The sequence below is a fragment of the Mytilus trossulus genome, chromosome 1, assembly GCF_036588685.1.
Source record: "Mytilus trossulus isolate FHL-02 chromosome 1, PNRI_Mtr1.1.1.hap1, whole genome shotgun sequence".
Taxonomy (NCBI): domain Eukaryota; kingdom Metazoa; phylum Mollusca; class Bivalvia; order Mytilida; family Mytilidae; genus Mytilus; species Mytilus trossulus.
Window position 1 is genome coordinate 31176611 of NC_086373.1, and position 24994 is coordinate 31201604.

The 24994-nt window shown below is 31.2% G+C and overlaps 1 protein-coding gene across 5 annotated transcripts in view; it reads right to left on the bottom strand.

Moving 5' to 3' along the window:
• Positions 1-16675: 16675 nt before the first annotated feature.
• Positions 16676-24994, bottom strand: part of LOC134721420 (neuronal calcium sensor 2-like) — a 113021-nt gene continuing 104702 nt past the window's right edge. For all 5 annotated transcript variants that reach the window (XM_063584418.1, XM_063584435.1, XM_063584456.1 and 2 more), the window contains 2 exons: positions 21054-21326; positions 16676-17358 (listed from right to left, as the gene is read on the bottom strand). In XM_063584418.1, coding sequence (XP_063440488.1) covers positions 17161-17358; positions 21054-21326 — 471 coding nt within the window. In that variant the 3' untranslated portion in view covers positions 16676-17160. The remainder of the gene's footprint in view (positions 17359-21053; positions 21327-24994) is intronic.

The following is a 24994-nucleotide window of genomic DNA, read 5'->3' on the forward strand; positions in this document are numbered from 1 at the left end:
TTGTCTATCAACTCAAAAACATAATTTTGCCATGTGATTTGACCGTGAAGTCATCAACGGTTTTTTTTCATGATTTACTCCGGTTTTGAAATGCAATTTAGAATTATTATAAATTATACGGAATAACTGTAAAAAAATGTATGTTATTGCTTCATAGACAGAAAAATAATACTGTAATTCATTAATTATCGTTTGTGAAGGAAGATACCATATACAAAAAATATGTTTTCCCTAGTATATCGCCACGGAAGGCAGCTGCAGAGCTATAAACACACGTAGCGTTATTCATTTGACCAATTAAACGACTTTTCTATAAATCGTGGATGCCCGATGTGATAAGTTGTGATGCTGTGATTTGGTATCGTGAACGAGTTTATGCAATTAGATTTCAATTATAGAACTCAAAGATTTCAAATTTTTTCTGTGGAAATATCTCAGTTAATTTAGATCAATGTCTAAAAGCATGGTTAAAATGGAGTTTATGTAGGTTTTAATACTATTATACATGAAAGCAACCGACATTTTCACTGTTTTCGTGAATAAAAACATACATATACAGTATGTCTAGCAAAACTTTATAAGGACAGTTATGTGCATTTGTAGATTGTTTTCTGATTGACTTTATTAATAAGTCTTAATTGAGGTGATTGACATTAAAACGAGTGAAATTTTAATGTTGACCCATTATTCGTGTTTTTGTATAATTTTTGCAGACTATCTACAATTTCTTTTTGCTGTTATGATTTCCTATTTCTATTTCATAGTTATTTATTGCTGCAGAGACCCATTTTTCGACAAAGACAAAATTAAACACCACAACCCCGGGCCAATATTTGTTTATCTATTTCACCAACTACAAAAATGCAATATTTATTGTTAAATTTTCATATTTTACTCCATACCGTTAATAGTATACTAGCACTTTAAGCTCACTCCCAAAATAGTTCCAAAATATTTTATTTCCATGATATATGTGTGATATTTTCAAATTAGTATTGTCAGTTCATACATGTTTATGGTTGCAAGATGCTGTTGAAAAGGAAACAACTCCCAGTTGCCTTAATGTAATTTAACAATAATCGAAAGACTGCATCTTTTCCAGTTAACTTTAAATTTGGTTTAATCTAAGCTGACTTTATACACACATAAGTAGTTAGAGCATAAATCAAGTTGAATTTTGTAATTTTGTGGGTAATACAATATCAAGGGAGACATTACAGACTTAAAATAATGACAACTTAAGCAAGAAACCTATTGATTTCAAATAAATTTCATTTCTAATAAGATTTCATTATTGTTTCATGAGATTTATTTTTTTCGACTGCTTCAATTATTAATTAAATTGAGGGACATGATGTAGTTGTACATAAAATGTTTTTGATAAAAAGATTGTGTTTCCGTTTTTCTTCTAAGTAGACAAATTGCATTGTAAATAATTATTTTATTGAAAAATGTTTGTTTATCAAACGTTGTATATGTTCCCAGAAAGATGATGATTCTGATCTTAATGTAGTTTTTAGATGATAGAAATTTTAACTTTCTAAATCACAATTGATCAAAATAAATGCAATATGTACAAACAAAGCTAAGTGCTTTTTTTTTTATCATTGTCCGATTATGCTCACAGATATGATTTTGTAATTTTATTTTCTTCCATAAATTATACATTAGTACTCCTACTGGAAGTTTGTGTTTGGAGATTGAAAGTAAAATGTGATAAAATTGAAATTCCTTTGTTTCATAACCCCTTGTCATGTTTTTACGATGGTTTTTGTTTCCCTGTGATCTAAGATAGGGAGCAGAGTTTTTTCTCCGTATCCCATATAAAATGTAGAAATGAAAATATTAGTGAAGGAAAAAACAGGAAGCTAGAAAAGAGAAAGACTATGATAATGACAGAAAATATGAAAATGAAGAAAATGCACACAATAATTGACATCATTTGGCAAGCGCATTCCTAGAAAAAAAGTAATACCATGCATGCTGATTCTTAAGTACAAAAGACGATTGTTTGTTTGCTCAAATCAAAGTAAACTAAAAATAGTTGTGTGGAAGGAAGACATTATAAATGACACAACACAACTATGTTGACACTTCAGTACAGAAGGACAGAGTCTCGGAATTGTCGGGATCCATTGAACATACAAGCATAATTTCACAACTTATTCAAGAGGCCAAAGAAAACCAGAAAGATAAAGCAGTAGTATGGTTTGTTTTGACCAACATGTTTTCAACACATGCTGATACAGAAATCAATAGACCATAACCATAGGCAAAGAGTATAGAGCTGTTAGAATAAGGAAAGAGAAGACCACACAACAAGTTGAACTGAAGGTGGAAGAAGATGTCGTTCTACCAAGTGCTTAGGAAATTAGTCAAATGGCTCTTTAGGTGACATGAACAATATCAGGAGAATCAAACAAATATCAGAAGGGACGAGTAATATCGACAAGACAGGTCTACCAGGATAATTAAAGGCAAATATATATCAACAGGACTCATGTCAAGGATATCATGTCCATTTATGTTGTACTAAAATACATTTACAACAGTCGAGAAGCTTGAAGGAACCATCAACAAACATAAGAAATGGTTAAGTGTTCCATCAAGTTTCATATCTATACGAACTACAGCAGAACCACCAAACTGAAGCTTCCATTAGCACATGTATAGTGAAATAATTCAAAGTGAGCAAAACTCGTCTAGAAAAGAAATTGAAAGGATATAGAGATGAAAAAGTAAATCCATCGGATGTCCAAGTAAAACAAAGCAAAGAAGCGTCAGATACAGAGATTACATTAAAGCATAAAAAGACATATTAGTAACAGTGGCAGTAGAAATATAGGGCCTTGCTACATCGGAAAGCTGAAAGATGGAAAATTCTAACATAGAGAAAGAGAAAAAAAATCAAACAAAGAAAAAAATGTTACTAGTTTATCGCTCTAAAACCGTAAAGATACACATGACGACAAAATCAAGTACTCCTGGAATTTGATGAAGTAATAGAAAAACAGAGAAAAGAAGTTAAGAAAAATAGAAACTTACCTATGTAGTTCAATTTGTGAAGGAAGGGGACCTGTGAGAAAACATATCAGGAATTTTAAACCAGGCAAGAGATAGGGAGCAAGAAGACAATCTTGAAAAGAAGTTGCAGTTACGTTATGCTAACTATAGTACCGCTTAACTTAAGAACCGAAATATAAGAGAGTGGCAATTATAAAGCTGACCGTTTCCTGGGTATAGACATTTGGCGAGGCTAATGAAGAAAGATGTTGAACTATATTTTACTATTGACAGACTAGCAAAGGATCGCGGACATGGATATTTCCTGTTGAGATTGGCTGCAGAGGCTTCCCAGTACAGTTTGTGTGAAGGTTTTCTGCATTAAGAGTGCATGCCTAACGTTGAAGATTAGCTTATAAGAAAATCGACCAAGTGTCAGAGAAAGCGTCTTGCTGTATTTAGGTAACAAGATGTATTAAAAGGGACACTAAAGCGAAAAAAAACTGGCTACAAATGCGCAGTGATTGTCACCACTGTGCACCACTTTAGGGACCGAAACCCACGATAACAGAAGGCCTCGGCTAATGACATTCGATGTGTTTGTAGTAAGTAATTCCAACAATACTGTATGTTAGTGACTTGTACGTGTAGTATATGATGTACATAAGGAAGGACATCATGAAACATGGTTTACTCCGTAATGTATTAAGAGCTATAGATCTGCCTCTTATTTTCAAGAAATACATATTGGTTAACTTTTAACCTTCATTGCGAAGACATACATATAATTACTTTATGATTTCATGTGAAAAGTAAAATCACAAAAATACTGAACTCCGAGGAAAATTCAAAACGGAAAGTCCCAACTCAAATGACAAAATCAAAAAACTCAAACACATCAAACGAATGGATAACAACTGTGAATCACCCTCTACCTAACCTAAACTTAGACGGACAAACAATTTTAGACGATAAAGATTTTACTGCCGACGTTCTTAGACCAAATTTTTAAAGGAATATGCATGTTTATTGAGATTGCATCTAAATATCTTGATTAAGTTTTAAGTGATATTTAGATACAGAATAAAGACAAAGACGAAAAAAGCATTTAGTAATGATTGACGTCCATGCACTCTATACTCAATTTATTTCATCAAAGAAATTAGGTCTAAATTAAATTTTCTAATCTCAAATTACTCATCACTTGTTTTCGTGTTCAAGAGTAATAAAACATTATAGTCATGATAGTATTCATTGTTTAGCATTTATACTTAAACTAAAGCTATGTCGAGTTCACATGCACTGGTCTGAAATAAATACCTTAATACAAAGCATATAATTTATATCAATATAAAACGTTAGGTATCTTTTGTTATACTAAGTTGGGTCATCAGTTTATATTTTCTCAGATGATTGATTGTTATACTCTGCTAAAATGTATATTTCCAAAAATTAAACAGTATTGGTCACAGTGTTATTTTTCAAGCTACAAGTCGTGTAAAATAGCCCGATCGTTTGCATAGATTATTCATGATAAAACACTGTATTGTGAATACTAAAATTCCGTTGGTTGATATAATGGAGATTTTTTAATTTGTCAGCTTCGGTCGACTTCCCCTGCCTGCGAATTTACCTTTGTACGATGCGAAAGTTAGGAAATGTCTTGTTCTTGGTCATTATTTGCCATCATTCAGAAGACTGTTAAGTTACATCTTTACATTTTTAATGTAGAGAAACAATTGTAGTTTAAAACATGCAAATAAATTAGATTTAAACACATATATCACTAGTAGGTTAATTTCCTGTTTTTGAAGGTCGGCAGAATACAGAAACCTTTTAACACGTATTTTAATTGCATTTTTAGTCTTGCATGACACTGCTTGGAATTGATATTAGCGTAGATACATATCTCATGATTGTAGCATTAACAGCAGTTGAACATGCATTCTGCAATTAATACTTCTTTTCATGAAAGGCTTTGGGCTATAAACAGAAAATTAATCTTCAAATTTATCTAATTCAGTCGAGAAAATGTAAACCAGACACTCTGAGTTTCTGTAAAATCAGACACAGAAAAATCACAGATTATAAGTTTAACCACTAGATTAAAATAAATCTTAAGGGGTTATTTTACCATTAACATCCTAAAATAGAAGCATGTATAGTATATGACACTCACATTTCTTCATTGTTTTATATTTTTTGCAATGTAATTTGATTTTGATTCGTATTAAAGATATTACTCATAGTGTGCTTCGTACTGTACATAATTTGGTCTTGCCATTTTTGCAGAAAGCCTATTTGATTCTTTATTTTTTACCTACAACTTAAAAAAAAAGTCGAATATTAGAATACTAAGGACACCATTAACCTGTATAGTGCCTTTATGATTATAATCAGAGCAAATCAAATCCAAAGAATCATCTGAGAATGTGATCTTAAATAATAAAACTCAGCCATGTGTATTATGTTATACTCGTTCTACTATACTTATTTATATGATAACGGGATGGATATAGGAAGATAGCATAGTTACAATAGTTTTACTGCCTAACCTATAGTCCAACCTTTGTGTTATGTCAAGTAAAAGTAACAGTAGTATACTGTTGTTAAATGTCACGTCAAATGGCTGTTTGCAGTCCATAATCTTAGAAATCGTCAGGTTTCATCAATTCACTCGAGCAAAGTTGAAATATTTCAAAGCTTTGAAATATTCTACTGTGAGCGTTCCTGGTGAAGGTAAATCAAAATAGCGCGTCGGATGCATGACATTCATTATGTGTTGTTTTCATTTTTTGATGACTCTGCTAGTGGACTACCAGTCCCCGAGGGTGTCATCCGCTCATCAGATAATCAGTGATTCGGTACTGATATGATTTAGAACTTAGCTGTCCGTTAATAGATTTCGAAATTATTAGAAACATAGGTTCCCAACTCTCTCAGGCCTTATTGTCTTTGGCATTTTCAGTTTCAGTTTTTATTCATCTTTGACTTTCAAATATTCATCTTTAAATGTTCCTGATTAAGGTAATTCAAAAATAACGTGTCAGACGCATGCAATTTATAACATTTTCATATGTTTTATTTGGCTGTTCAAAGTTACATGTTGATGTAAGGGTCTGTAGAAATTCTTGTCGATAAGATTTGTCGCACTGTGTGGATTCTTGTTCATCGTTGAATAGCTGAAGTGACATTTATATGACTGTTTATATGACAATATAGTTGTTGTCGGATTCTCATCAACGTTTAAAAAGCATCCTACTTTCAAACACAAAATCCGAGTATTTTGACATTTTTGAACTGCTAAACGGCCTTGACAATAAGTGGATTTTTTTTACTGGAAATTGTTTGCATTCAATGACATATTCATTTTGATTGTTTTTTTTTATTAACTTAAATATCGATTACGTATAATTTAGGCTTTAATGGACGGAAGCACTTTCAGTTTCAGTCCTTTAAATCCTGATTTGTTTTACTGATAATTAACTGTATAATAAAAGAATGCAGTTTTCCTAAATTGTACTCATTGGCTAACTGCCGGTTGCAATTCCAAATTCATGATTTAACTATCCATGCTGTCACTGTACCATAATTAAGTCTACATTTAAGTCACTTAAATGTTTTTGCATTCTAAATGAAACGACACATGTAGAAACTCTTGAGGTTTCGTCAAACAATAATTACTATAATTGTGATGCACTTCTTTGAACAAAGAATCAGCAAATCTAATATGCACTGACATGACTTACTTCATACAAACTCAAAATATTTACACAAAATGTCTGTGCATTGTTTAGTGACTAAAGCTAATGTGATGGTTGTTTTCCACACAAATATTAAACAATTATATAACGTTATGTGCATGATATCAAAATGATAGTTTTCGTTATCAATATGACTGCCAGATTCGTTCAAAAGATTACAACTGCGATGTCCATTGTAAACGAATTGTAAGCATGCAGCAGAGAGTTGAATAAGAAACTAACTTAAATGGATTTTACTTGCCATGTTGAAATGTTTTTCATTTTTGGTCATCCGGCTGTTTTCATTTTAGTCAATGACCTCGTCAATCATCACACAAAATGTGCGGATTTTATTGTTTTGATAGGATGGTTACCTTTGACCATTGTCCCTCTTCTTCATGCTTGCTTTCGGTGTGTCACTGGACTTAATGTCACGGCCCTAATCACCTACTTTTTAATCATTGGATTGTACAAAAAATGTACAGCCTCTATAAAATGTAAAATTATTTAATAATGAAAAATACGTTTACAAAAGTTTTGGTTTGCTCTTTATAAGAAGGATTATATTCTTGTTTATAAGATTGAACTCAATGTATGCGGTATTAATAAGACTGGTAAGTATAAATTTAAATCTGTCGAATCGTCGAGTGTGTTCTATTTCTTTCCGTGACTTTTCCGATGACCATATATCTCCTTCATAGGCCATGCTTGCATAACAGAAGACCTATCCCCCAGTCGACGCATCCCGTCTCGCTATGGTTTAGTAGTTTGTGTTTGTTGCACTTGGACAGTGTTCTGTTGTTTCATTGTTTTCCTTTTTTGGTTGATATGTTTCCCTCCGTAATAGTTTGAAACCCGGAATTGTTTTCTTTCAATCGATTTATGACTTTTGAACAGCAGTATACTACTGTTGCCTTTATTCAGTGTCATGCTATGTCCTTGTCTTTTGTCTCTCACTAGACACACTGCATATATTCCAAAGATTTACGACTCTGATTTGTATGTGTCTCGCCTAACAGGAGACATGTTTTTCTCAATCTTTTCTTGATATACTCAAATAGTCGTCTGATTTGTAAAAGAGAAACGAAAAAATACCGAAGTACATTCAAACTCATAAGTCGTTAATTTACTGAGTTATAAATTTTAAAACAACTGTGAATTAATTTGGCGGGTGATACACTCCTTGCACCACACCGTTAAAAAAGGGGCAGTTTAAAGTTCATTTAAAATTCTTTGTTGTATACATTTTTGTGCTTCTTTGTAAAATTTGTTTGTTTTATAGTGATTAACATTATAACACAATGTTGACTGCTGTACCCCTATTTTTGACATTTTTCCTATTGTTTCTGTTTGTTCTGTTCACGCATCGTTGTCAATATTATGGAATTTGATGCGACTGTCATACAAGGGAGAGGGTAACTAACTATAAAACCAGGTTCAATCCACCATTTCCTCCTGTACCAAGTCCGGAATATGACAATTGCTATCAGTTCGTTTGATGTGTTCGAGCGTTTGATTTTGCCATTTGATTAGGTTATTTTTTCCTTTTTTAATTTTCCACGGAATTCAGTATGTTTGTTATTGTACTTTCCCTAAGGTTTTGCTTTACCTTGATTTGTGAACAAGGCTTACGATGTTTGAACACCACTAATATACAGGACTGTTGCTGCTAATTTGAACATCGATAAACCAAGTTAATAGTAGTAATTCAGAAAGATGAAGTGACTTCAACTTTTAGAAAATCAACCTTTTAACAATGAAAACAGTATACAGTTTCAAACGGCTAAGCAGTCAAATTGAAACTGGAGGGGAAATTGAAGACAACTCAAATATCAACTGTTATCGATTCAATGCAATTGATATAATCAAAAACAAGTCATTTAACAATAGATTTAAAGTAATGCAAAATAATTATAATCTGTAATTGTACAAAGTTTGTTTAAAACAAAATTTAGGAAATAAGAAAAACTAAAATAAAAGATATGTCTCCAACATTTCATTTGAAATCTGCACTCCTTGTTACCAAAGTTAGTCTAAAAAGAAAATTAATCTTATGTCGGGTGAATAAGTCATGAATCCACAGTTGATCAAGCTACTGGTAATTCTGTAAGTTAATTGAAACAAATCTTCCTCATCTTGTTTTTGGGATAGAACTGTAGATCAACATGCGGAGATTCAAAGCTAAGTTATCATGAACACAAACCTTCAATCTGATCTAGCTTAACCATAATGATATATGACATACATCATCTTTCGTCTAGCGATCACCTACTAACTGTTGAAGAATCAATGTTGAAACGAATTACGGAAAGCAGAGAACAAAGAGTTTATAGGATATTGATGATAATTAATGTTGCACCACTATCTATACATGTAACAGCTGGTGTTCAAGTGATGCAATGCAGTTATAAACAAACACTTTCCTAAATCAGGAAAACTAGCACCATTGCGGTGAACCTTGCAAAATAGATTGAATACAAAGAAGAGGAAAATACCTTTTTGAAATGAAAAGAAAAGAAAAGAAAAGAAACGTTTCTATAATTTTGGTAATATCATAGATGTAATACATCTATAGTAATATCTACAATGTTACAGTGCATGAACATGATCTATTGAGGTCACATGAATATAAATACAGCATGAAAACCATTAGAAACAATAACAATTGTCTACACCTAAAGAGAACAACTTTGTCAATCACTATTCAAGCACAGGGACTGTTTACTTTAGGGGGTAATCCTGAATATCTTTCGACATATTCTGATAAAAATACATTGTGAGCATCGTTTTCATACGCCACGAAACTTTCATTCTCGCAATACAATTTCTTCAGGGAAAGCTCGTCAAAGGATGGAAACGTAGTAAAGATATGGGAAAGTATATATGAGATACATATCTGGACAATAAATGTATTCGGTATTAAGAAGCGTAAAAAGCCACTAGAATCCTTTCATTTATTCTTCTGTTACGGATGCTGTCCTTACAATAATTCACATTCTAATTACCTTTTCCATCCAAGTTAGAAAAAAGGGGAAATATGTTAGAGGCATAGAAGAACAAGGACAGTTTGTTTTTGATGTTATCAATCCTCATTTTTTTTCCACAGCACATCATTATACTGTCCATACTTCTCATGCATGATATCAAAATCTGGTTTTGTTTTCTAAATAACGGAGTGACTGATGATAGTGTTCTTAGTTACCGGCCAAATAATATGTCTCTGAAACAATCATACTTCGGACCTTATCCATTCCTTGTTATAGCAATATCCCTAGTTATTTCATATAAGATAAGGATTAATCTTACGATTTAACCGAGTTCTTCGTTTTTAAGTAAAGTGCATGGGTTCCTTTTTCTGTGGTCTTCGATTTTATGTCTGTTAAATTACCATGGCATGTCAATCTTCCTTTGATTTAGGATTAAGGGTGCTTCCATCGTTGGTTTATTACTTTTACTATTATTTGAGACTATAGTTGATCTTCTTTCTGTATTCCTGTGAGTCCAAAAGATTCTACTAATCATGTTTTTCCATATTCATTAAGGCAAGTAAAATTACAGAAATATGTAGATATGTTTCAATACAACCGAAATATTTTACAAATCTCTTCTACTTAGGTCTAAAATCACTTTTGCATGATGGTGATAATAGAAGCTCAATAAAAAAAAACTTTTTTAAATTCGCATGGAAATAGCTGTGTGAGTTTATATTGACAAGAAATCAACCAATAAAACTACATGGTATAATTTATTTATGTGATCCATAACTGTTTTTCTCAATCGTAAAAAAATATAAAAATAATAATATGCACCATATACAAAACTATATGACACAATTGTACTAGAACTGTGTAAACAGTTTTACAGTGCTTATTACGTATGACTATCATACGGAAAATGACGTTGTTAGCAGGATATCATATACCATTGACAGTCATAATATCACCCAAAAGACCTATGCTGGCACCATAGTCTTATAAACTAGTATCAATAAACTTATACCTCCAACCTTTTGGTGTGTAACCGGACAATAACCAGGATTATAAATTTTGAACTTACTGTATTTCAGTTTAGCGTTGTACTGAAGAGAATTAAACTTTCATTTTCAGTTTAAGACTCGCCCAGTCATTTGTCTCTAAAGACAAACGGTATATCATGGACAACGGGATCATTGGATTTGACGATACACCCTCTATGGACAAAATTGTCATTAGCTTGATAGAGAATCAAGTCCATTTACCTTATCAAATAAGGTTATCAACTTGACGAGTCCCTCGAAAGTAATTTTGTTAATGAAATTAGGGTAGTAATAATGCTCTGAAGATGTTTATTGCATTCATATCGTTAATAAAATATCTGTCCTACAATATGGTAACTCTTCACAAATCCTATATGTATTAAGGAGAGTCGATAGCAACACTTAACACAGTGTAAGCTTGCTTTGTCATAATTATGTGGAATTTTCCGTCCACTATTAAAAGTAAAATCACAAAAATGCCGATTCAAAATGGAACGTCCTTAATAAAGTGCCAAAATCAAAAGCTCAAACACATCAAACTAATAGATAGCAACTGTCATATTCCTGACTTGGTACATGCATTTTCTTATGTAGACTATGGTGTATTGAACCTAGTCTTATAGCTAGCTAAACCTCTCACTTGTATGACAGTCGCATCAAATTCCATTATATTGACAACGATGTGAAACAAAACAAAGACATAATAGGTAAAAATACAACAGCCAACAATGTGTTATAATCTAAAACACTTAAAAAAACACCCAAAACAAATCGTAACAGAGAAGCATAAAATGGCAAAAGACCTAGCATATTAGAAAATATTAAATATTAAATACACAAATTAAAGGCAAAAATACAATTTTTAAGACAAGAATACAAAAATTGCAGACAAGAATATAAAACTCAAATATTAATCTTCAAATACACTAAACAGAATGAATCGAACTTTTTCTTACTATAGCTATTAGGTACTTTCCAAGTTTTGTAACTTTGATGCAGAAAGGTTGCAAAATTTGTTCGCCTTGTTGTTTTCTAGTTTTAACTGGCTTAGATATGATATATCTTGAAATACAAATAAATGATAAAACGGCCTAATTGCCATAGATACGGATCACATAGTGATGCAGTGTATTCCATTTGAGGTCCGTCTTATATTACATAATGCGAGTGTTTGGCTAGATATAAAACCAGGTAAAATCCACCATTTTCTTCATAAGAAAATGCCTGTACCAAGTTAGGAATGAGACAGTTGTTATATATTTGTTTGATATGTTTGAGCTTTTGGTTTTGCCATTTGATTGAGGACTTTTAGTTAAGAATCTTCTTCGGACATTGTGTTATGTCTTATCGATTGTGGTTGGAATTCTATTGTTATTTTATATATGCATGTATAAGTTAAGATTATTAATCAGCTAGTTCATTTATAGGAGTTTTAACTTAAAGCAACTAAACAAACAGGATTTTTATGTTTTCACAGCATAGATATAGAAGAAAACCCGATATGGTGAGAAATAAAATACACATTTACTATTTTCTACAGAAGACAATGCATGTATCAAGTCAAGAATATGGCAGTTGTTTTCCATTCGTTTGAATTTGTCTAAGCTGTTGATTTTGCAATTTGTTGAACACTTATGATTTTTTCTTGGCGTTTAGTAATTTTGATAAGTTTCTTTTTTTATTACTGGTTACGATGTTTCATTATTATTTTGCAACAGGTACATATATATGACCGATAGTAAGCTGGCCATGCATTTTTTGCCTTCTTTGTATGCAGGTGTTACATTTGCAGTTTGTCAGTCATCTGGTATATGTCCCTTTTCCATTTAAAAATTGTAAAGGATGATAAGAATCGATGCAATTTCACTGGCTAGTTCTTTTACTATCAATGGTTTTAAGTTGTTTGATGCTGCAACCTTGTGAGGGTCAGATTTTTAAATTGTTTTCCCCTCCATTATTATTGATGATAACATTTTTTCTGATTGGTCGATCTAGCTGTCATGAGTTTTTGTTTTCTATCAATATATCATTCACTGATGGACCATGCAGCGGAGAAGACTGATTAAAATTTAGTACTAAATACTTCTGTTTTTTTTTTATCGTACCAGTTTCTAATTTTCAATTTCTTTTAAGTTGAACCATTCAATTTCATCACTTTCTTGTTTTTGATGAAGGTACAGAATTCTTTTTGTGGATGAATGGATGTCCTCATTATATTTTTAAGTTTTCTATCTTCTAGACTAGTAAAATCCCAAAAAACTTGTCTAGGTCTTCATTGGATAGTTTGTTTTAATTGTTTTAATATTAATACCAGTAGCATTGTTTGATTTCTTTTTCTTTTTATGCGATATGTCTCTTTGGGTTATAGGTGTTTTGATTGCCTATGTTTTCCATAGTATTTTGTCCTTAGTCTTGCATATTGTGGACATATACTTGTTAGTACTGCTTTTTGTGTCTTTATTAAACATATTCCATCTTTTTGTTCAGGCTTCTTTCATTTTGATCTTTAATATAAAGCAAATTCATATCTTTTTCCATGTTCCATTCCGCTATTCTTTACAGTTGGATTTTCTTGACTTTTGGTTGTTTGTCTATACGAATTGGTGTGATATCTGCATAAACGATTTCATGGTCTGATATAATATTCCTGGTATGACATATAGTTTCCTCCTATTACTAGTACAGCTACTGATAAGAGGGTCAAGTGTTTTAGTATTTTAGATTGCGATTGTACTGGTTGAGTTAACCATTGTCATCACGAATGTGTATAAGCTAGTACTGTTGTTCTAAAGAATTTGGTTTTAGTCACCACGATCTTTGAACATGCATTGTTTTGCGGACCTCTATAGACAGCTGTCTCAAATTCAAAGTTCGTTGCTGTCTTTGTTAGATGTTTAATTGTCATAATATGAGAAATCAACATGCCCTTTGTACCGTTTTGCTTGATTCGTGGCAATATATTTTCCACAAGTGGTGTCTAGTTCTTTTATTTCAGTGCTATGGGCTAGTAGGACTCAATCCCTAGTTTTATTTCCCTTCTTTCCTTGCGATAGATGGTATAATGTTAGTAGAATACGTGGTTGTTTGTGTTAATATAGATCCAAACAAGTGTATGTGGTTTAAGAGATTGTGGATACAAGGGGAACATATCCATGATCCATGATGTGACACAGTTATCTCTCTTTTATTTCATAGCGTTCGGGATTTCATCAATAAACTTTGATTGAGATAATTTGAACAAGGAAATTCTTAATTTGATACCGATTACAATCAGCTCATCTCGGTGAGGAACAATAATAATAGAAAACCTGGAATATCTTATCTGCAGGAGAAGGCAGTTTTACGTATTTTCTTTGTATCCACGTCGTTGGTAATTTTTTTTGGATAAATTCTTTCAATCCGTTATTAAGTTTAGAATGATGTTTATCGTAAAGGGCAGAGAATCGTGTAGTGTTACTATTGAAAGAGGACATATCCGTATGCTGTATATATTTATAAAAATTTTGGAAATTTCGTTTCACCAACATACTAGTAGTAAAAAACTTTCAGGTAGAGGCGAATTTCTTTATAAAAGAAAGTGTAGTGAGTCTAGGATAAAACTAATTTCTTTTTCAATTTTATATGCCTATGTATAAGTTCTACCTCATAAGAATAAATGAACCGATTGGTAAAGAAAAGCAAGATTGTTGCCCATATGAATGCCAGTAGTTAAAACACCCAATAATGTTATCGTTTTCACCATTTCAAATTGGTCAAAATAGGTCGAGGATGCATAAGCCAATTACAGCTTCTTACATGAATGAAACTTAATGACAGTTAATTACACCAATCAGGGTCCAGATAACAGAGTACATTCAGAGGTGGTTTGAAATTAGTTCATATTTTTCATGTTTTGTTATCCTGTGCTCATGTAGTAGCCTTTAATAGATTTTTTATGTATACCCCATATTTTCTTTTAATCTGATGATAGACAATGGTTTTATCCTATTCTTTGTATTTCTATTATAAACAGTTTTTTAAAATCTTTACAGACTTAAAACAATATGTTGGCAGAGATACAGTTTGATTGCAAGTGTTGATGACAATATGGACCCAATAATCAATGATACGATATGTCCCAATGCTTATACAACAACATACCACATATTATTAGCTTCCCATTAGTGGTTATTGTCAAACTGACCTAATCCCAAATCAACTAAAACTAAACAAACGTTTTATACCTTGACTGAGGAAGTGAGACCAAATAACCTCTATGAAATTGGGATGTGCAAATGCTTCCTCAACTGCATACCAACTATCCTTTACATTCCATTTGTTTTTGCCCTAAACACAAAGCTATAACAAATTGTTCACATTGTTATAAATAGAACATTTTTGTCGAAATAAAAAACAAAACCAAAACAGGTTTAGTAGACTGCTATAACTAAATTAATCAAAATTAATTGAAATATTGCCTTGTCTGTCTTCAATTAGCATTATTTGTGTTTATCATAACAGAGATGAACTGTATTTGAAAATCAAACCATTTTAGAATTCATGTTTTAAAAAAACCGAACTCAATCAATTTATTTACTGTCAATTCATACAGCAAATATCAGTTTCAGCTAACTAATCACCATCAATCATGTCTATTTACTTTCTGAGAATGGGACATGTTGCATAATTCCCATGTTTTAATCTGTATTTCTTGTAACTCTCATGTACAACAGTTTTCCTGCTTGTACAATAATGAAGAAGATAACAATATTAACATTAAATACATTTGTGATGTTCCGTTTATACTCTAGTCATTTCAAAAGTAAGAGTTTTTCCATGCTTTTACCATTAATGCAGTAGAAAGTGTGACAACTCAATATTGATTGGTCAGTTGAGATAACATTCTGAACAGAACTTCTCCAAGGATAAACTACATTAACAAATTATCTTATAGGATTGAAGCACTGTCAAATAAACATGATTTATCAGATTGTACAATGTCCTGATTCCAAACAATATAACTTTCACAAGTTTAATCTGGTCAAGATCCAGAATTTGAAATTGACGAATTTTATGGATAAAACTGTCAAATGAAAGCCGAAAAAAGGGTAAAATTTCTCAGTCAAGGGAAATAACTCCAATAAGTGGTAAAACTAATGATTTTGGTCATGATGATTACTTATTCGAAGATCTTATTTAGCTAGAAATTTTTCCAATTGACAGTTTCTCTTTATGACAGTTTAGTCTATGTGCTCAAGTTTCTGCACAAAATTACCTTTGGTCAAAAGCTACTGACATATAAATATTCAAGTAGTTATTCATTCTTGCTTTCCAAATGTTTTGGTTGAGTGTCTTAAAGGGTAAATCTAGAAGATTGCTTCAGTTGCACAAAATTTAAAATTTTAATTTCTACCTTTTTTGTTCTTTAGGCAATTTAATATATGGTTGATATATTTTCATTTGAAATGCAAAGGGTCATCAAATTTTATATATATCATTGTTTTAGCACTTCAAGAAACAGGTGCCAAACATATACTTCTCTGATATCTAAATAAAAGTCAGATTTTTACTTTACATTGAATTTTACTTTTGTTTCAATATTTAGATTAATTCCAGAAAATTTGTGGTGTAAGGAATAAAAAGCACTTCTTTCAATAATTTATTTTTAAGTGCATAAAAATAAAAAAAACAAATTGATTGATTGATTGATTAATGGCTGTTGAATGAAATGAATTCCAATCTAAGATAATTTTTATACATGAATGCAAATAATCAAAACTGAATAAATCAAAACAATTTCTGAAAACCTTTTCCACCTCTTGCATAGCCTCCAAATCAATCAATGTATACCATAATTGACAAATCTAAGTGAAAATGACCACATGACTTCAGACCTTATCTGATCTTGATTCCAATTTATTTTTATATACAACTATTCAAATGGATGATATTTTAATTGTAATGAAGTAATAACAAATATAAACATAAAATAAAAATAATGTGAAAGGCTTATACAAAGTTAAAAGCAAATAGAAATATTTATAAAACAAAGTGTGTTAATTAAAATAATGAGAATGGAACTTTGACATTTTAAACTGATGGAAAATGAACTATCAATATTTACATAGAATCACAATCACATGATATACTTCTGGTGTGGATCAATTAAATACAAACAATCAGCTTCAATTAGTCAGAATAATACTTGATTATCTTTTTTATGCAAATAGTAAAAAGAATCATTACAAATATTTGTCGTTACGGAATATCGCCACTGTGTTTGTTTTCCACCGTGGTGCACATGTTCGTTAGAAGTCAATTTGCTTCCATTCTAAAATGATTGCACTGATTCTCAATAAAAAGTTAAAAAACATTTTAATGATCTGGAATATTTCAAGGAAATGTTTCTAAAATATTTCATCATCCTTCGTTCTGGCATGCGTCTGCTGTTAACATCTGATAGAGAAATTGATCTTTCATACATCCTTCTACGAACTCTTTCTTTGTTAGAACACCATCATTGTTTATGTCCATTTTTTCAAATATTTTTTCCGTGCGTTCTGCTGGTGTATCTAGTTCGTTATTTGACAAATTTGATCCCAGCATATGGTATATAGCCTGTAATAGAGAAGTATGTTTCATTTCCATTGTTCATCGTTTTACTCTAGACATACTATGAATTCATTATTACTCGTTGGATAATAATTTTCATGGATTTTGTGGGTACAGGTGAACCACAAAATTGAATGTTCAACGAATAGCAAATTTGCTATAAAGTTGTATGCAGACTTTTGTAAACCCACTAAAATCAAATAGCCAACAAAAGGCATGTTTTCCTCATCCCACGAAAATTGGTACTCACGAAAATAAATTAATCCCCAGTACTGAGATTTTTTTAAAATGTATATTGTTTTCTAACCTTTAAATGTCTTTTACTTTTATTTATATGATATTGGGTTGCTGTCTCATTGACATGTACTCTATTTTCTCTAATTTTCATAACTGAACCTTAATTTATTGTGAATTTAGGAATTCATAGTTTCTTTCAACACTAGCAAAAGAATTAGATCTTTCTTTTCTAATCCTTATTATGACTTGCCAATGGTATAGATGCTTTAAGTTTATTCATCAAATGAACTTTACAGTCAAGCAGCCACTTCGATGCCTAACAAAACAAACCTTCCAGGAAGTTGTTTAAGTAAATTTAATCTCTGCTAGAGACAGTTATGGTCATTATTGACCCGTCCAGTAATAAAAAATGTAACCCTTGTGGCCTCAATATTCATATAAAACCAATCTAGTTATTATTTATCGTTGGTTCTTGACACATTATCGGGATGATGTAAATAAGTTTTCTTGGACTTAACCAAACAAAGCAGATATAGTACACAATGTCATGATTCATGATACAGTGTCTTAAATTATAAAATAAGATATCATCATCAGCATCAGAACTTAAGCCATTTCTGTTACTGTAAATAACCCATAAAGTAGTAAAATGAATCATTCAGGAGATAGGTACTGACAAAGACAAATAAAAATATAGATTCGTTGACTTTAATAATAAACTGGGTTATTTATATCTTACTGATCAAATTGGTTTCTGGATGTTTTGTCATACGATAAGCAATATTTTAGATGTATTATGGGTAATAAGATAAATGAATAATTCGTAATTACAAAAAAAAAGATCCAAAATGTGGATTGAGATATCTGATATCTAAAGAGGAGTTGATTAAGATATTTGATTTCAACTTGAACCAGATGCTCCGCAGGGCGTAGCTTTATACGACCGCAGAGGTTGAACCCTGAATGGTTGGGGCAAGTATGGACACAACATTCAAGCTGGATTCTGCTCTAAATTTGGATTGTGATTAAATAGTTGACACAGCATAGGTTTCTGAAACAGAATGAATGTATTCAAATGAACTTAAAATTTTTGTTTTCTCTTAGAGCAATTCACTATGCTGTTGAATATTAATCCTCTCAAAAAAATGTTTGAAGAAATTTTCTTTTTATTTATGAAATTTCAAATGAGAAAAATTGAACCCAATTTTTTATTCACATCCCCCTTTCCCTTATTCCAAAACTAATTTCAATTAAAATATTCTAATGGAGTTTGCAACAATTACTACTCATTTAAATACATCATAAAATATTAAGATGTAAAAAAACTGCTTGTTATCACTGAATGGTAAAGATTATTTAAATTTATCAGTTGGTAGTAAAAAGTGAATATACATTGTATATTGTATATAACAAAGATTTAAGTTGATTCTGGACAAAGAAAGATAACTCCAATTAAAAAAAATTCATGCAGATATTTCTTGCTTACTATACTAGACAAAGAAAGATAACTCTTAATCAAAAAAAAATTTGCTATTTCACAATATTGTGAAATTAGATATTTCTTGCCATTGCACAATACTGTGCAATTGAAAAGACTTGCTATTGCACAATACTTAATATAATAATTTTAGATCCTGATTTGGACCAACTTGTATACTGGGCCCATAATCAAAAATCTAAGTACATGTTTAGATTCAGCATATCAAAGAGGCCCAAGAATTTAATTTTTGTTAAAATCAAACTTAGTTTAATTTTGGACCCTTTGCACTTTAATTTAGACCAATTTTAAAACTGACCAAAAATTAAGAATCTACATACACAGTAAGATTTGGCATATCAAAGAACCCCAATTATTCAATTTTTGATGAAATCAAACAATGTTTAATTTTGGACCTCAATTTGGGCCAACTTGAAAACTGGGCCAATAATCAAAAATCTAAGAACATTTTTAGATTCAGCATATCAAAGAACCCCAAGGTTTCAATTTTTGTTAAAATCAAACTAAGTTTAATTTTGGACCCTTTGGACCTTAATGTAGACCAATTTGAAAACGGGACCAAAAATTAAGAATCTACATACACAGTTAGATTCGGCATATTAAAGAACCCCAATTATTCAATTTTGATGAAATCAAACAAAGTTTAATTTTGGACCCTTTGGGCCCCTTTTTCCTTAACTGTTGGGACCAAAACTCCCAAAATCAATACCAACCTTCCTTTTATAGTCATAAACCTTGTGTTTAAATTTCATAGATTTCTATTTACTTATACTAACGCTATGGTGCGAAAACCAAGAAAAATGCTTATTTGGGTCCCTTTTTGGCCCCTAATTCCTAAACTGTTGGGACCGAAACTCCCAAAATCAATACAAACCTTCCTTTTGTGGTCATAAACATTATGTTTAAATTTCATTGATTTCTATTTACTTTAACTAAAGTTATTGTGCGAAAAACCAAGAATAATGCTTATTTGGGCCCTTTTTTGGCCCCTAATTCCTAAACACTGTTGAAACCAAAACTCCCAAAATCAATCCCAACCTTTCTTTTGTGGTCATAAACCTTGTGTCAAAATTTCATAGATTTCTATTAACTTAAACTAAAGTTATAGTGCGAAAACCAAGAAAATGCTTATTTGGGCCCTTTTTGGCCCCTAATTCCTAAAATGTTGGGACCAAAACTCCCAAAATCAATACCAGCCTTCCTTTTATAGTCATAAACCTTGTGTTAAAATTTCATAGATTTCTATTCACTTTTACTAAAGTTAGAGTGCGAAAACTAAAAGTATTCGGACGACGACGACGACGCCAACGTGATAGCAATATACAACGAAAATTTTTTCAAAATTTGCGGTCGTATAAAAATGGATATCCTGGGCGGTAAGATAAAATTGAGAATGGAAACGTAGAATGTGTCAAAGAGACAACAACCAAACAAAAGAGCAGAAACAGCCACCAATGGGTCTTCAACACATCTAAAATCTTGCACCAGGAGGCAGTCTTAAACTTGCCTCTAAACAATAATGTACACTAGTTCAGCAAAAATGGATGTCACACTAAACTCAGAATCTATGATTTTTCAAAAGAAAAAATGGTTATTGATTTGGGATGTATGGTAGTTGGTTACTGCCAAACACTCTCCATTCATTAACATGAAAACATTTTGACACAATCTTTTTAAATTAAGATATTCTGTTACTAAATGCAGGTCAAGTTCAAATTTGATGATTTTAGCTTTTCTCATTTGAGTTCTAGACCTTTCAGTATCCAAAAGGATTATATGGTTTTGAGTTATGTCCCTTTGAACAGAAATGTAATTTCTATGTCATTAGTCTCTCGTTCATTTTGAATTATTTCCCTTTGAACAGAAATGTTATTAATTAATAATCATATGCTTTTTACTCACAATGATCCTGTTTGGGATCAAGATTTTTAAGTCTATAGTTTTATTCTAAAGCTATAATACTTACAGCTATAATTTCTACCATCTCTTTCTTCTCAATGGTCCCATTCCCATCTATATCATACATACTAAAGGCCCAATTCAATTTATCCTGTGGGTTACCACCTGATGTTATATTAATTGCTAACAAAAATTCTTTGAAGTCAATTTTACCACTGTTATCTTCGTCAAATGATCTAAACACATGTTCACAAAATTTGTCCGGATTTCCTGTTGGAAAGAATGTTGTGTACACTTCTAAAAATTTGTTCTTTGATAGAAGACCTTCTGGACAGTCCCGCTGAAATGAAAAGAATAATAAAAATTAAACTTTATCATATGGCAAAATCAAAGGTACTTTATTCAAATGATTTGCATCACTTGACTTTGTCCCTTTTGATCAAATTACTTCCCTTAGCTTGAGATTGAAAATATAATTTATTTTAGATTTGCAGATAATCCAGTCCTTTTCCATCATGTATCTAAAACTAATGTATCTTTAAAAACTTACTTTGGCGGAAATTTACAAAAATGCATTTACAAAATAGAAAGGTTGAAATCATCATGTCTTAAAAAGAATTTGGCAGAAAACTTAAGAAAGCAGGTAAGTTAAAAGTGATTTATCTTTAAAATTCAACCTACAAGGTGTTTCCCTATATGCAAACAAATCATGAACAATGTCTTCTTGCATGTGTATTTCTGTTTTGAATCTTGCTATTTTACGATTTCCATCATTTTATTTGATCTTATATAGCAATTATGGTTACACTTCCATTTTTTAAACTAAAAAGGCCAAAAGATTTCAGAGTAGACAATGACTATTTGTACATGTACAGAAGCCTAAAAACATGTACAATTCACCTTTACAAAAGAGGCTATTATAATCCTATTATCACTATTTGCTTACTCGGCTGGCCGACCCGGCCCCTCAACCTTTTGACGCATACAACAATCACTTTTCCATTGTGGAGTCAGATGTTTTGTATTGTGACGTCAAAATTTTACGGGAACATGTGTGATGTCCAGTAAAGGCGGACAAATAGCGATAAGGTGTATTGTAATGGCTGCGGTCATGATAAAGCAAAATGGCTGCTATGCAAATCATTCAGCAAATTACCCCAAATTTTGCCATATGTCAACATCAACACTTTCTAACTGCTTTTTTGTACTGGAATCCTTGTGGATAGTAATGTAGAATTTGTAGAATTAAATGGTACTTTCAACATCATCATATACACTTGCAGAAAATCACTATTGTATGTGTTAGGTACAATGCTCCTACTTTTCCTTTTCAACTTTTCCTTAATTTTTTTATCGATTTCTATTCTTTCCAATTTTCATTAACTTGTCTAGTGCAGAATGAAGTGTTTGCCCTAGATAAATCTATGGCTATATGACATATATTAAATAATTTCTATAAAATGTCCCTTTTGTGAAATTGAGACATTCAAAAAATATTTTTATATTTGTTAACAAATGCAGAGTATCATTAACCTCAATCCTAGTTGACATAGTCAACTTTATCTCTGATTAAAAACCTTATATACCACAAACTCTATAAAGGAATACATAAAGATGAATTGTTCAGTACCAAAAACATCTGCCCTAGTTATTAAATTTGATGCTTACTACTGACAAATCAAGATTTTCTAAAACCCTGAAACTATGCACACAATCTGATCAATGTGTCTAGGAATCTATATTTCCTATTGAATTTTGTTTTAAATTTCAAATCATGAAAAACAATGCTATTATGCAGACAGTCTGAAAAACATAACAAATATTTATTTAGATTAAAAACGGAAGCATTCAGCTAGAATGTCACTGTGATAACAGATCTTAGTCTGAATACAGCAAATTAATAAGATCGTCCCAGATTTTGCTTCAAATGAGTAGATGAACTGATCCTTATATTTATAAGTTGTAATCAAATACATTTCCATGGCATCCATCTTTTGTAGGTCAGACCAATCTAAATTTTTAACACTTTATTTGAAGGATTTAAAATTGTCATTCTGATTTTAATTCCGACAAAGTCTTTCAAATGATATTTGTTTGCCTTTACTTGCTTTGATATCATGCATCTAAACCCCAATAGATGTCAAAAGAAACCTCATGTTAGAGCTTGGCATGTTTACATGGGACGGATAAATGTCAACCGATTTTACAAGGAAAACCTTACACAAGCTAATTAAGTTTCTTGATATTTGTTCCCAATGATTGTTAAAAACAGCTATAGATTGTATTTAATTCAAACCGACCAGTTGTTAGAATATTGGTTTTGGTTATAATGTTATGTCCGGGAACTCTTGTCACTCTTTTCAATTTGGTCTTAAAAATGTTTGACAAAACCTTTTGTGTTGTGGCTTTTAATGAGTTTCTTTGGAATAATTGATATATTCCATTTTGGTATATCTATTCTGTCTGATGTTGATTAAATAATACATCAGGGTTTCTTTTGTTAGAACAACCAGGCTAACGAAAATGTGTCTATAATTAGAATTTATCCGATGGAGCAAACCGCTAGCTATCAAACATTGGTCTGGTGATTCAGGAAGTATATTCTATATATAAGGTTAATGTATTGTTTTCATAAAAAATATCTTTTTCGAAAAATATACTGTAAGCCCAATGCCTTAAGGCTTTTAAAATATCAATCAAATTCATCAGTTATATATATAGAAAGGTAACTGCCACAGTGTCTTGATACAAGATCTTATTCATGATTCTTAAGCATTATTTCAAATTCTTGATCATATGACATTGAAAAATCCGCTTTTGTGTGAAATTTACATAAAACAAGTACAACTTTTTCCAATGAAGTTTGTAAAATCATTGATTTTCCTAGCGTTTAAGGGAAGGGGCCCAGGGTCCATGCAATTGGGGATAAATTTCATGAAATGTTGGAATTGCGGAAAATATATTTGTTCGCACCAGCCCATGCTACTTGGTCCCCAAGAAAATTTTGAAAAATTAAGAGCAAAATTCTGCATTCTGAAAAATGTTCTGAGAAGGAATAAGTTATAATTGTATAAATCGTGAACAATTTCAAGAGATTTTTTAAACAAAATACTACATTACGACACCAACAAAACCTTTTAATGATGTCTATATATAATTTGGAATTTAACAGCTGAAAATTGTGGGGAAAAAGCATATTTCTCATTGGGATGGACCCAAATAAGAGGGTTGGAAAATCCTTGAAAATAATCAAAACAAATCAAATAATTTTATTGCCATATAAATCAAAAACATGATCTGTGACAAACATAACATATATACAAAAATACACAATACAATATTAGATAGTCTCGCTTTGCTTACTTAGTATTTTGTAAAGTCATTTACTGTAGGCTAAGTAAATATGTTGTGATGTTGTTAACTAAAGATTAATAAATAAGTACTACTTAGTACTAGAGTTCTTTGATACAGTATATTGTTCATTATTGTTTAACATGTGTTTTTGTTATTTTTCATTATTGTTTTACATGTGTTTTTGTTATTTAGAAGAGTTATAATTACTTTTCCAGTACTGTTTTTATAATATGTTATTTCATGTTATTTTATGTATCTTTTTTGATATTTCACTTATCAGGATTTCAAAGAAGACGGTTTAAGATTAAAAAAAAAAAACCATCCAGATTATTAACCTGCCTAGGAACCTTGTTAGAGGTTGTCTTTTCTTGTTTCATTTATCATTTAGGGAATATAAAGATCTACTTAATATTTGACTTTGAGCAATTTACAGCTTGAACTATTGTAGAATCTTGAAGAATAATAGAACTTAAGTGAATGAGATGCCATACTGTGAATTTGGGATTTTACTATGACAAAATGCAGTTTTACCGGCAACACATAGGTTAAAAAAGAAAAATATATCAGACAATTATTAAAATTGCATCATAAATCATAAATTTTATGAAGGTGACAGTATGTTATGATGACAAAATGACTGGTTCAGATTGAAAA